Source organism: Mus caroli, unplaced genomic scaffold (assembly GCF_978045245.1).
Source record: "Mus caroli unplaced genomic scaffold, Mus_caroli_1 scaffold_2, whole genome shotgun sequence".
NCBI lineage: Eukaryota > Metazoa > Chordata > Mammalia > Rodentia > Muridae > Mus > Mus caroli.
This window is the reverse complement of record NW_028227257.1, coordinates 3,940,042-3,954,958: the sequence shown is the minus strand read 5'-3', so window position 1 is coordinate 3,954,958 and position 14,917 is coordinate 3,940,042. Positions and strand designations below refer to the sequence as shown.

At 40.5% G+C, this 14,917-nt stretch overlaps 1 protein-coding gene across 2 annotated transcripts; it reads right to left on the bottom strand.

The window, feature by feature from the left end:
• Nucleotides 1-6,535: 6,535 nt before the first annotated feature.
• On the bottom strand, nt 6,536-11,797 carry LOC147005700 (uncharacterized). Of its 2 annotated transcripts, XM_085831843.1 has the most exons (4): nt 11,680-11,797; nt 11,426-11,486; nt 10,179-10,276; nt 6,536-10,010 (listed from the first exon to the last, which is right to left on the bottom strand). In XM_085831843.1, the coding sequence occupies exons 1-4, from the start codon at nt 11,711-11,713 to the stop codon at nt 9,223-9,225; spliced, it is 981 nt and encodes a 326-aa protein (XP_085687969.1). In that variant the 5' UTR covers nt 11,714-11,797; the 3' UTR covers nt 6,536-9,222. The 2 variants fall into 2 exon arrangements, with proteins under 2 accessions (XP_085687969.1, XP_085687961.1); XM_085831835.1 differs by having other exon boundaries at nt 6,536-10,276; nt 11,680-11,794.
• Between the last annotated feature and the right edge of the window lie 3,120 nt (nt 11,798-14,917).

Here is a 14,917-nt window from a genome sequence, read left to right as displayed (position 1 = left end):
CAGGCACACATACACCCACATAAACATGCTCACACACAAAGGCACACCATATACCTGATCCCTGCTTATACACATGTAGAACACTACACACAAACGCACACAAACACACATGAAACCCCCACATGCTCACACACACACATGCAACCCCCCAAATGAACTCAAACACAGATATGCACATATGCACTGCCCCATATGCTCATACACACATGCACACATGTAACCCAAACACATGTATACACACAGGTGATGACACACATAAATGCAAACATACAGCCCCACATGCATGTACAATCCCTCCACACACACATACACATGCCCTCCCGCCCATATGCTCATAGATACACATAAACACACACATCTCCATACACATACTAACACACACACATACATGTACCCCCACACTAATACACATGCCTACATGTTCCCCTAAAGCCAACAATCAATATTTAGGAAAATAAAGCCACATCTTCTTATCCTGCACAGAACTTAATCCCAGTCGCATCAAAACCATCACCACATGACCCCACACTCCAAAACTGCACCAGAACCAGCAAAGAATCTGCATCAACATAGAAGTATGGGAGTGGGATTTCTAAACAGGACCCTGGTGGTGCAGAGGATGAAAGCAATTACTTTCAAAGGGAACCACATGCAGCTAGAACTTCTGTAGAGTGACCTGTCAGGTGAGTGAAGAGGAGAGGCCTAAAAAAACAGGAGAGGTATCTCTGCCAGATGCTCATCTGGAAGATCAGTGGATAGAATATACAAAGAACTTAAAGGAAGTCTAACCATTAAAAACTTAGAAAAACAAAGGAAAAAAAAAAAACAGGCATTGCGAAGCTAAGGAACGCCGGGCAGTGGTGGCACACAACTTTAATCTCAGCACTTGGAAGGCAGAGGCAGGCACATTTCTGATTTTGAGGCCAGCCTTGACTACAGAGTGAGTTCCAGGACAACCAGGGCTACACAGAGAAACCTTGTCTCGAAAAACAAAAAGAGAGAAAGGGGAAGGGAGGGAGGGAGGGAGGGAGGGAGGGAGGGAGAGAGAGAGAGAGAGAGAGAGAGAGAGAGAGAGAGAGAGAGAGAGAGAGAGAGAGAGAGAGGCTAAAGAGATGGCTCAAAGAATACTTTTGCAGAGGACCTGGATTCAATTCTCAGTGCCAACACAGTGGCACAGAACTGTCTAAAACCCCAGTGCAAATGATTCACTGCCCACTACTGACCTATGAGGGAACCAGGCATGCATGCAGTACACATACAAACAGGTAAAACACTCAAACACATAGAATAATAAAATAATTTTTACTTAGAAAAAGAAAGGCTGAACTGGGGAAAGGAAGGGGAGAATGGGGTAAATCAAAGGGTGGGTTTCACTTTTTCATTCCCGACTTCTACTTGTTAATAGTTTTAATCTTAGAACTAGACACTATCTTCTGTCTGACACACTTGATCCTTTAAGGCATGGTACTGTTGTCTCAAAACTAAAAGCTGCACTGCACTAATTCTTGTTCTAATAAAGTCGATAACACACATGGACCTATAATTAAAAGCAGAAGCAAAATCTAAAGTGGTCCCATAAGGGTAGAAAGTAGGGTGGTCAAGACTACAAGATAAGGTTTTCTGCATGGTGGTGTCTAATGTAGACCAAATCTCTAACTTGGAAGCGATGTGGGGCTTGCAAGTCTCCTTCTCTTGAGTAGGCCTTCTGGAGCTGCTTCTTTGCTCCCTGTCTCACCCACTTGAGCTCCTTGAGCCTAGAGAACAAAGGCTGGGAAAGCAGCATGTCAGCACTATGTATAGAGGCTATTTCTACCAGTGGAGCCCCACCCCACCCCCCAAAGAGTGATTTAGAGGGGGTTGAAAGATCCTGACACAATGTAAAAGGCCACAGAAGCCCTGAAATTGGCAAAGTAGATTTCATTGTTAGTAGAACTAGCTTCACTGATTAAGAAAATAGGGGTGCACAATGTTCTGGCTGCTCCTCAAACCTGTGTATCTGTCAAAGTTCTGACAAGGTGTGTGCCCATTGCTGCACCTCACTGCCAGGCGTCTGTGATATTATTTTGCTGGGAAAGAGTCGGAAAAACTCCCCAGCAACCACAGTAGGGGCCAATCTGGAGTTGTTTGTTGCACCTTCATTAGAATCCTTCCATGTTTCCCTCCCATACCCATTTCAAGAGGAATCAATCATTTTAGAATAGACATTGTTTAGATCTGAAAATCCCCTACTACCCCCTTCTTCTTTCCCCCTTAAGGACCTATAAAAACTGAAACCCCTTTTACCTCAGGGTCAACTCCTCTAACCCTACGTGGGATACGAGTCGTCCCCATAGCTGTGGCTTTCCCCGAAAAAGCCTCATGTGATTTGCATTAAGCTTGGTCTCTCGTGAGTTCTTGGGGGTCTGCTATTATCCCGACGCCTGAGTGAGGGGCTCCTCTCAGAGTCTTTCAGGGTCAGTCCAAACTGTCCAGGGGTGTTTCTAACCCTGAAGAGCACAAAGGGTAGGAGAGCTACCTAATCATTAGTGCTAGTCTCTGCTGTCAATTTGTTAAGGGTCTCTTTAATGATTCTATTTATCTTCTCTACCTGTCCTCAGCTTTGGGGCATGTATGCACCTCCTTGTCTTTTTTGATAACTTTAGGTTGGAAGTTGATTTTATTCCATATTAGAATGGCTATTCCAGTTTGTTCCTTCAGACTATTTGCTTGGAAAATTGTTTTCCAGCCTTTTACCCTGAGATGGGTTTCCTGTTAGCAGCAAAAAGTTGGGTCCTGTTTATGTAGCCAGTCTGTTAGTCTATGTCTTTTTATTAGGGAATTGAGCCATTGATATTAAGATATAATGAGAAAAAGTACTTGTTGCTTCCTGTTATTTTTGTTGTTAGAGTTCAGATTCTGTTCTTGTGGCTGTCTTCCTTTAGGTTTGTTGAAGGCTTACTTTCTTGCTTTTTCTAGGGCTTAGTTTCTGTCCTTGTGTTGGTGTTTTCCAGTTATTATCCTCTGAAGGGCTGGGTTCATGGAAAGGTATTGTGTGAACTTGGTTTTCTTGTGGAATACTTACGGTTCTCCATCTGTGGTAATGGAGAGTTTTGCTGGGTACAGTACCCTGGGCTGGCATTTGTGTTCTCTTAGGGTCTGTATAACATCTGTCCAGGATCTTCTGGCTTTCAAAGTCTCTGGTGAGAAGTCTGATATAATTCTAATAGGCCTGCCTCTATATGTTACTTGACCTATTTCCCTAACTGCTTTCAATATTCTATCTTTATTTAGTGCATTTGTTGCTCTGATTATTATGTGTCGGGAGGAATTTCTTTTCTGGTCCAGTCTATTTGTAGTTCTGTAGTTTCTTTGTATGTTCATGGCCATCTCTTTCTTTAGGTTAGGGAAGTTTTCTTCTATAATTTTGTTGAAGATATTTACTGGACCTTTGATTTGAAATTTTCCATTGTCATCTATCTATAATTTGTAAGTTTGGTCTTCTCATTGCATGCTGGATTTCCTGCATGTTTTGAGTTAGGATTTCCTTGCATTTTCTTTGATTGTTGTGACCATGTTCTCTATGGAATCTTCTGTACCTGAGATTCTCCCTTCCATCTCTTGTATTCTGTTGCTGATGCTTGCAGCTAAGGTTCCTGATTTCTTTCCTAGGTTTCTATCTACAGAGTTGTCTACCTCTGGGTTTTTAAAATTGTTTCTACTTCCATTTTTAGATCTTGCATGGTTTTGTTCAATTTCATCACCCCTTTGGTTTTGTTTTCCTGTAGTTCTATAAGGGATATTTATGTTTCCTTTTTAAGGACTGCTACCTGTTTAGAAGTGATTTCCTGTAATTCCTTGAGGGATTTTTGTGCTTCCTATTTAAGGGCTTCGACCTGTTTAGCAGTGTTTTCCTGAATTTCTTTAAGTGAGTTATTAATGCACTTCTGAAAATCCTTTACCAGCAACAAGAGATATGATTTTTAAATCTCAATCTTGCTTTTCAGGTGTGTTGGCATATTCAGGACTCGCTGTGGTGGGCATACTGGGTTCTGATGATTCCCAGTGGTCCTGGTTTCTGTTAGTAAGATTCTTTCCTTTGCCTTTCGCCATTTGGTAGTCTCTTGTGTTAGATATTCTAGCTGTCTCTGGTTGGAGCTTATTTCTCCTGTGATTCTTTAGCCTCTGTCAGGACTCTTGGGAGACCAACTCTCTCCTATGTCCCAGTGGACAGAACATTCTCTGCAGGCAAGCTTTCCTGTTGCAGAGTATGTACACAGAAGTCTGGAGCTCATATCCACTTCCTGATTCCTGGGGTCAGAGTCCTCCCTGGTGGCCAACTCCCCTCTGGCAGAGAAGGTGTCCAGGGGTCTTGATGTTAGGTCTGTCTTCTGGATGAGGATGAAGACCTGAAGGGACCCTGTGCAAGAAGCTTGGTTGCTTCTGCTGCCCACTTACTCTCCTGCATAAACTGGTCTCAGTGATCCCAAGATTCTGAATGTGCTAGGGCCTGCCTTTGTCCTTTGACCCTGTTGCTGGTAGCACAAGACCCTCTGGAGTTTTTGGAAGTGATGTTGCATTCCACTCACCATTGTTTTCAAGGACCCGGTATGCTAGTGGGCCTGCAGCATGGAGAGTCCTCTGAGGACCTTTGGGCCCTCTGCCGAGATCATGCTGAATATAGCATGGGGTTGGGGGAGGAAGGCGCTGACCAGAAGTTAAACCCAGCTGTTGGTTGGGCTGCTGTCCTTTGTCCCTGTTCCTCCTAGCACAAGACCCTCTGGATTTTTTGGAACTTATGTTGTGCTCCACTCACCAGTGATCTCAAGGACCTGGGTGTGCTAGTGTGCCAGCCATGTGGAGAGTCCTCTGGAAACATTAGAACCCTCAGCAGAGTCGCCTCAAACACTCGTAAACAATCACTGCCTGCTCATTTATCCTTAAAAGAAATTAAACAAATCTCATCGATTTCTCTCTATTCTTTTTTCTGATTATAGCTCTGGGCAGCCTCTATTATCTACCTCTGTCTCTGCTTTCTGGGCAGCCTGTCTCTTTGTACTGCACCTCCAAGCTCAAACTATCTGAGACAGACAGAAATCTTTAAGAAGAGTTCCTGGTAAATCCAGACTAACAAGGATGTCTGGATCAGCTTGGGGGATTTTGCTGAGACTCAGGTCATTCCAGAAACCCTAGAATTAAGCATACCCATTCAACTCAACTTTTGTTTTAGTTGTTCACCTGCCCAGCTTGGTGAGGAATCAAATGGCTCAGCAAAACCAGTGACTCTGCTAAGAATCCAATTTTCCCCATCACTTAATTTCAAATCTTAGCAGTTGTTTTTCATTTGAGAATGTCCAATTAGTTTGTAATACTGCATTCCAGCCTATAGGTGTGATGCCTTCTGTAGACTCAGTTGGTTACTCTGCTCTACTATAGGATGTCACCTGTGCAAGTTCCTAGCTCAGCTTGCAAGTGCTTTGCAGACTGAAATGAAAGACAAACAGCATTATTTAATATGCCAAATTAGCTCATTGGCTGGGACACTCCCAAACATCCACGTTGCTATTGGCTCTCCTGTGATACACCTAATTTCCTAAATCTGTAGCCCATCTTTGATACCCCAGAATCAATCACAGGAGGGAACCCTGGGGTTACTCTTCCCCATCTATTATGTGGCTGGTATTCTGTCTTTCCCTGCTCTCAAGCTGGCATCCAATTCCTTTACTGGTATGGAGATTGTGTTTGATCCCCTTGCCATGAATCCAAAAGTCCTGCCTTTGTCTCCTTCCTAGCCATTGTCTACTGGCACTTCTGTTTCCCATTTACAATCAGCTTGGGGCAGGGAATCTCAGTGTCCCAATACAGGATTATCATGCAATTTGGGAACAATTTAACAGGAGTAGCATGAGAACCAATACACAATTGGGAATAAGCAGAAAAAACAAACAAACCCAAACACCAGGCCCTAAGTATTGCCTTTTTGTTATTACCCTGCATTTACCCATATGGTGAAACTAAGTTCAAGTTTCCAGGCATGCGGTCTTGTGGAGATCCAACCTCACTTTACTCATATATTCTTCTTGAAATCATAATGACTGTCTGTAACAATGCTTTCTGCTTTTCATTGTGCTCCTCAAAACATAAGACCTGTACTTTACCACCAAAGAACAAATCCATATGATTGGTTAAACTATAACACCCATATTATATAACAGTTGACACTGTAAACTACATAAGCCCCTATCCCTAAATCCTGATTGGTGTGAAAATGAAGCTATAATTTGGAAGGAATGTTTCTGTCTGTCCCTCATTTTTCTAAAATATTTTTATTTCTTCATTTCTTTACTGTTTAATCTCTTTTTTTACAATCCACACTTTATACCCCTTGTCTTATTCAGGGTTTCTATTCTTGCACAAACATCATGACCAAGTGGCAAGTTGGGGAGGAAAGGGTTTATTCGGCTTATACTTTCATACTGCTTGCTGTTCATCACCAAGGAAGTCAGGACTGGAACACAAGCAGGTCAAGAAGCAAGAGCTGATGCAGAGGCCATGGAAGGATGTTTCTTTACTGGCTTGCCTCCCCTGTCTTGCTCAGATTGCTCTCTCATAGAACCCAAGACTACCAGCCCAGAGAGATGGTCCCACAAGGGGCCTTTCCCCTTGATCACAAATTGAGAGAATGTCTTACAGCTGGATCTCATGGAGAAATTTCCCCAACTGAAGCTCCTTTCTCTGTGGTAACTCCAGCTTGTGTCAGGTTGACACAAAACTAGCCAGTACAATTGACCCCCTTGTCAACTTGACACACAAACACATCACAACTAAGCCTCAACCCTTAGTTTCTTATTCATCCCTAAGTTCTAAGCAACTTTGAAAGTCCCACAGTCTTTAGATAGTAAAAGTTCAATCCTTTTAAAATATCCAATATCCTTTAAAATCCAAAGCCTTTTACAATTAAAAGTCTATTAACTATGGAATCCACTAAAATATTTTCTCCCTTCAAGAGGGAAAAATATTAGCGCACAGTCACAATCAAAAGCAAAAATTAAACTCCAACTGTCCAATGTCTGGGATCCAACTCACCATCTTTTGGGCTCCTCCAAGGGCTTGGGTCAATTCTCCAGCCCTGTCCTTTGTAGCACACAGCTTGTCCTCTAGGCTCCAGATGACTGTACTTTACTGTTGCTGATGTTCTTGGTCATTCATGGAACTAGCAACTCCAAAACACTGCATGATCTCCTCAGTACTGGGACATCAATTTCACCTGAGTTTGCACCTTCACCAATGGCCTTCCATGGCCTCTAACAGGGCAGGGAATCAGGTGCTCTGCATTATCCCTTCATGCCTTCAAAACCAGTACCATGTGGGTAACTCTAACACATTACCAAGTCCAGGCACAGCACAAGGTACAACCTTGACTATCTCTAGAACACTGTCTCTGTGCTCTCAGAAAACACTTCCCAGATGATGCCACCTCAATGATACTGGTTTCTTCTTAATCACTGCTAATTTCTTAGCTCCAGCTAACCAGCATCAATAGTCCCAGTAATGCAAAGTTTTCACTCTAGAAATTCTGGTATCTTGTTCATCACAGCTGATTCTTCAGCCCTAGCTAAGCAGAACCACAGAATCTTCACAATCCAAAATAGCAATGGACCTCAAAAGAGTCTTTAATTTTTCCTGCGAAATTTCACAAGCGAGGCCTCCATCTTCTGCACTGTTCTCAACATTATCTTCCAAGCTCTTACACAACATCTGACAGAGTTCTTAACACAGAATGGATCTTCTGGCCCAAAGTTCCAAGTCCTTCCACAGTCTTCCCAAAACATGGTCAGGTTCTCACAGGAATACCCCACTTCTCATACCAATATGTCTTAGTCAGGGTTTCTATTCCTGCATAAACATCATAACGAAGAAGCAGTTGTGGAGGAAAGAGTTTAATCCAGCTCACAATTTCCACATTGATATTTATCTCCAAAGGATGTCAGGACTGTAACTCAAGTAAGACAATAAGAAACATGCCTTGTATCCCCTTGATCTCCTTTGTATGATTATTTTCATGATGATGAAGAATTAGAAATGTTTAAAGGCTTCCCCATATTGAATGCATTCATGGGGTTTCTCTTTCATAATGATGAAGATTTGGGAAATCTGAAAAGGCTTCACCATATTATATTCCTAAATTTCTTTGCAGTATGGATTGTTTCATTGTGAAGACTCTAGAGATATTCAAAAATCTTCACCATATTAAATACACTCAGCATTTTGTCTACATTATATTTTCTTTTGTATCTTTGAATATGACTGACAAGTGAAGGCAATACCACACCGGTTGCAGACATAGGGTTTCTCACCTCTATGTCTTCTTTTATGTATTTGAAGATTTTAATCTTCAAGGCTTTGTTTATTTGATAACTTTCATAGGGTTTCTCTCAACTGTGTCTCCTTTTATTTACTTAGGGACTACTGTGACTTATAAAATGTTTACCACCCTGCTTATATTCATAGGGTTTCTATCCAGTGTGTATACTTTTGTGTTGGGAGATGACTCTTTTGTACAATTGTTTTACCTAATTAGTGTTATTCAGAGGATTTCTCTCCACCTCATGTTCTTTATGGATTTCAAGATGATTGTGATGTGAAGGGCTTTAAAACGTTGCCGATATTCATAGGGTTTCTCTCCTGTTCTTGTTCCTTTATATATTTGGAGGCCACTGCTTTGTGAAAAAGGTGTAAAAGCATCATTGCTAACATTCAAAAATCTCTCTTCCATATGAGTTCTTTTATGATTTTGTTGATGACTGCGTTTTGAAAAAGTTTAACCACATTGGTTAAAATCAAAGCATTTCTCTCAACTATATGTGCTTTTATGTGTCTAAAGACTATTGGTTTTCAAAAAGCCTTTACAACATTGGTTACCTTTAAAAGGTTCCTCTCTGGTATATGTTCATTTACATACTTGGAGATCAATGCTTCCTGCAAAGGCTTTATAAGATTAGATAACTTCATAGAGTTTCTCTCCTGTATGGTCTTTTTTCTTTAAAGGTCACTCCTTCCTGCAAAGGCTTTACCACATTGGTTACATCCATAGGGTTTTTCAGGTTTCTCTGCTCCATTATGATATTCAAGACCACTGCTTCCTTCAAAGCGTTTACCACCTTGGTTACATTCATATGGTGTCTCTCCTGTATGTGATCTTTTATGGCATTGGAGACCACTGCTTCCTGCAAAGGCTTTACCACACTAGTTACATTCATAGGGTTTCTTTCCTACATGTGTTCGGTTATGTTTTCGGTGATGACTGCTTTGTGCAAAGGCTTTACCACATTGTTTACATTCATATGGTTTCTCTCCTGTATGTGTTCGCTTATGGTCTTGGAGATTACTGCTTACGGCAAAGGCTTTGCCACACTGTTTACATTCATAGGGTTTCTCTCCTGTATGTGTTCGCTTATGGATTTGGAGAGTACTCCTTACGGCAAAGGCTTTTCCACATTGGTTACATTCATAGGGTTTCTCTCCTGTATGTGTTCGCTTATGGATTTGGAGATGACTGCTTACGGCAAAGGCTTTCCCACATTGGTTACATTCATACAGTTTCTCTCCTGTATGTGTTCGCTTATGGATTTGGAGATGACTCCTTACGGCAAAGACTTTACCACATTGGTTACATTCATAGGATTTCTCTCCTGTATGTGTTTGCTTATGGATTTGGAGATGACTGCTTACGGCAAAGGCTTTTCCACATTGGTTACATTCATAGGGTTTCTCTCCTGTATGTGTTCGCTCATGTTTTCGGAGAAGACTGCTTCGTGCAAAGGCTTTACCACATTGGTTACATTTGTAGGGTTTCTCTCCTGTATGTGTTCGCTGATGGATTTGGAGAGTATAGATTACTGCAAAGGCTTTACCACATTGTTTACATTCATAGGGTTTCTCTCCTGTATGTGTTCGCTTATGGATTTGGAGAGTACTCCTTACGGCAAAGGCTTTTCCACATTGGTTACATTCATAGGGTTTCTCTCCTGTATGTGTTCGCTTATGGATTTGGAGAGTACTGCTTACGGCAAAGGCTTTCCCACATTGGTTACATTCATACGGTTTCTCTCCTGTATGTGTTCGCTTATGTATTCGGAGATGACTGCTTCTTGCAAAGGCTTTACCACATTGGTTACAGTTATAGGGTTTCTCTCCAGTATGTTTTATTTCATGCCTTTGACTATGACTCTCATATGCATAGACTTTACCACACTGAATAAACTCAGAGGGTTGATCTGCAGAACAACTTCTTTCATGCCTGCAAATACAATTGGCACATGTGAAATCTTTCTCACATTGATTATACTGATGAGTCTTTTTATCTGTATGAATTCTTTTAAAATTTGGTTTCATTGAAAAAGGCAATCTAATCTTAACATAATATTACTTTGTTTACATTCAAAGGAGTTCTACTAATTTATGGATTGTTTTACATCTCCGAGGTTACATGAAATGGGAACAGTACTGATTATCTGGCTCACATTTATAACATACTTTTTCTATAAAAGGTTACTCACATATTTGAAAAAAAACAGGAAGAACTCAGTGTTTGCACAATGATTGCATTCACAAATTTTGTTATCAGGAGAGTAATACTACATTTGGAATATGAACAAATGCAAAAGAAAAAAATTCTACTGCTTTAATTCTCAATATTATTTTCAGCAGTTTGAGTTGGTAAATGTCCCCAGCAATGTGCAGAAACAAATTATTTATAAACTTATACAACACATTTAGAACGTTGCTCAAAGTATATTAACCTGCATATCCTCTAATTGTTATGGAAAAGGGAAAGGTATATGGCTTTTCAATGCCCCAATGCTCAAAAGGCTTGTATCCATCCTAATCTATGACATCCACACCAGAAGAAGAATAACAAGTGAAAATTCCACGTTACATTCACAGCTGACGTTTTTTCGTCACAGAGATGTGGTACAGAGATTACGGTTTTTCCACAAAACCATTTTTGAATCTTATGAACTGTTCATCTCACTAAATTTAGCAATGTTATTACAAGTATATCATTGAGCTCAGATATACTATGGATTATTTGCTCATTACTAGGTTTTAGACATATACTTGTCACCTAATCACTGTGTGTTCCTTTTGCAATAGCTAAGCGATATGAGACTGAAGACACTCACACTTGTACAGCATGGCTCTACTAGGCTTGATTTAAACAGTAACATACCTGTTAAGCCATTATTTCTCTGTCTTTGAACTAATGGAATGTCTTGCAAACAACAATTACATATCTGCCACAGACATATATGATTTTATGAAATTCAGTAAACATCCATCACTGAAAGCAGTGCTTATTGTACCCTAGTGGTTTTCTTTACAACTTGTAGCACACGTCAAACTTTCTTCATAGGCATTTTCTCATCAGCTTGCAGAGGAAAATTACCTTCCATGACTTCTAGAAGTTTGGAAATGGTCTTCAATTGTATGTTCTTCCCAAATGTAACCTAAACCCAGTACCAGAGAAAGTATGTTACATTATTGGCAATTAAACAGTATTTAAGTTACTAACTCCATTGAACTTTAAAACCATGAGTGATTTATTCACCATATTCTTCCTCACTCTCAATTGACATTATAAAAACAAATAACAATAGCAAAGATATTTTACAAAGCAAATAAAAAATATAACAATATTACCTATAGCTGAGAGATTCCTATAGGTCTCTAGCATCACACCCTTGTAGAGACTCTTCTGAGAAGGATCCAGCAAAGCCCACTCTTCCTGAGTGAAGTTCACATGCACGTCATCATAGGTGACTAAATCCTACAAGATCCCAAATGTGCATACATAAAAAAAAAAAATATGATGCAGACAACAGTGTAAAGGTGTACTTCAAAATGAATATTTGCTGACTGCCCTGCCTAACCACATAGTACTTTTTATCCAGTCTTTCACAGTTGGACAACAAAAACTTAAGTAAATAAATTATTTCTGGGAACCTGATGCCTCAGTATTAAGATGTTGTGTATGGAACCATGTAGAATGCTGTTAGACCTTCCACATTTTTATTCCTTGAGACCAAATATGCAAGAGTGCGCTTAAGACTGCAGTTTCCTCTCACCTGCCCATGTCACCTGTAGATACAAAAGACCATTTCCATCTCCCCTTCACTTCTTGCCACATGTTCCCTTCCCTTCTTAGCCCCCAAGTATGGACAGACATCCCCTTCTCAACCATAGACATTTCTCCTCAAGACCAAGCAGTCTGTCTAAAGAACAAGCCCTCTATCCGTTATCCTAGACAGGATTCTCAGAGTAGCCCACAGAACTGCAACACAATATCAGGGAAAGCTTCCTCTGCCCATTTCCATGTGAGCAATTTTCCACTTTTCTTCAATTACTAAGGCAACTACACCAGGAACAATGTGAACTTGACCAATGTTACCTGTGCTAGTGTGTGTATAGTAATAAAATAAAATCATATTTCCTGACTCCAATAAAAATAACTCAAAGTGACCCCTAAACTTTTATAAATCTGACCCTACAGTTAGTACTGATCTGTCTTCCAAACTGAGAGGCCCCATGCTCCAGAGCTCTCTCTGTCATTGTAGATGATCAGAAAGTTGGGCTATTGTTCTATAGCTGTTCATGACCCTTAGCGATTTCAGGCTAAACCAGTCCCACAAGAGACCATATACAAAACAATGCTGAATGATAATTTAATGTCTGCTTCCTGCCATATGCATTATGTTCCAATCTATCCTATCCACACTCCCAGCACCATCAACACATGAGAAACTTCTGCATGTGAGAAACTCCTTTTGTAACCAAGAATTGAATCTCTGTGAATCATGCCATTTTGACAAAAGGTAATAGAAAGGTAAAAGGAATCTAATCAAACATTTCTGAAGGATGATCGCTATCAACTCTTTACTACTACCTTCCAAACTATTTATAAAATTAGTCACACAAAACTGAATACAGAAAGGTCAGGAATTCTAGAAATCAAACCATTACTTTTCCAATGTTGTCCTACTGCACACCAAAGGCAATGCCTGTATATACACACTGCATAGGGACATTTAATTTCCATATCTTGACACTCACAGGGCTACCAAGACACCCCCAACCCTGTAAATCCACACTCAGGAAGAGTCAAAGGACAAGGGCCTCTGCTATGATCACCACATGGACCAACAGAACCACACTCTGACCCACAGTCCATTTAGAACCAGCAGATCAGACTCAAATAGCTCTGCAGACTTGCTCCTCCTGTACTGTCAATGGAGATTACTATAATAACCAGGGGATGGCTTGTGGTCTTCCAGGCAGCTTGTAACACATGCACCTGAGGAGAATCCTGTAAAGAACCTGCAAGCTACCTTCCCCTAGTGTTCCTGATTGTTAGGCCTGCCCAGAGTCCCTCATTAGCATGGAAAATCCAGCTGGACCTCAGGGCAACAGCAGCTACTCCACTGTGGGATCACAGAGCAAATGACTCAGACAGCTGAAACCTTCCAAGCTCTGCTGTTACACCCTACAAGCAGACAAAGCCCTAGTCTGGAAAATTTACATTTAAAAGAATGTTCTAGTCCTGCAGACCAAGTATTTTCCATTTTAAAAGTCCAGGGTTCTTTCTTTGTATATTCAATTATGCATGAAATACCCACTAAAGCCATCTCTACTTCTTACTGGGGAAGTCCTGCAGCCAATCTGCAATCAAATTCATACATTAACAATAATTTAAAAGTGAAAGTGACTATGATTTTTAAAACTAGAAGCAGTTATTGGGCGAGAAAAAGGAAGAAAAACTTGAAATAAAATGTAAAGGCATCACTGCTCCTAGGTATGGTGGAGGAGAAAGTATATTATACACAAAAGAGTGAACATAGCCAGACCCAGTTATACCTGGGATAATATAGAGTAGACATGACCTGAGACCTTGTGGAGAGAGGAAGGAGGGCAGAAGCAAGAGCCAGATCAGGATGATTAAGGATAGATGAAAAGGCTAGTTCCCAAATAATTGGATTTCATAAGGAATGGCAGCTGGGAGATTGGCAGCCCTACTACTGGGGTAGATGGTGAGGTATGCCAGTAATATGCTGTCACAGGGAGGGCCTGTGATCTCATTTCTCATTGCCCTAATCTGGAAAATGCCCAAAGATGACCAGTATGGAATTCTACTGATTGTGTAAAATTGATTCCTTGACTCCTCACGGTGAATGTCAACTACTGCCAAAGCAGAAAGGCCTCACCCACCTTATTCCTCCTCCTTTTCTGTGCTGTAAGTATACCAGCTTCAAAGTAGGTCAGTGAACTCGACCTTATACCTGTCCCTCTTTATTTGTAATCCCCTAATTTGTAACCCTGTAACCCAGGGAGGTTAGACAACACTCATTCCCTGGTGTCTTTTGTCTCACTGATCAGTCAGAACCCAATTTGAAAGGAGTTGTGGGACTGTTTTCTAAGCACTGGGCAGCAGAGGGAGGATTAGGAGTTCAAAGCAAATCTTAACTACATGACATAAAGTAAGAGCTACAGGAGATGTTTCTCTAAACAGACATATATGAAATCTCTTTAAAAATAGGAATGAAATTCTTAATTTGGGGGCAATATTGGAGAATGGAAACACATAAGAGGTCACCTATGCATAATGAAAATGAAATTTAAAAAGGAATACCAAAAAATAACTTTTTAAGAAGATAAAAATAATTGAAAAAATATATTACCGTACTGATTTGAAAAAGATCATACCCTTTCTGGTAGAACTAATGGCTTTAATAAGATAGTGTTTGGCCTTGCCCCTATGAGCTTTGTTAACTACTGAGATCTATAATGTGACACACACAGCTACAGCTAATGGCATGTGTTTTATATTTCTGAGCTCACTTAAATATGTCACCAAGAATTGGACACATCTCATCATAATACAGAT

What these genes read in the sequence shown, in the direction of transcription:
- LOC147005700 (XM_085831835.1), bottom strand. Translation starts at nt 11,713, where the DNA reads ATGCTAGAGACCTATAGGAATCTCTCAGCTATAG. An exon ending in TAGGAATCTCTCAGCTATAG is followed by an intron (nt 11,487 to 11,679) that starts GTAATATTGTTA and finishes TACTGGGTTTAG; the next exon opens with GTTACATTTGGGAAGAACAT. An exon ending in ACTTCTAGAAGTCATGGAAG is followed by an intron (nt 10,277 to 11,425) that starts GTAATTTTCCTC and finishes TTGTATTTGCAG; the next exon opens with GCATGAAAGAAGTTGTTCTG.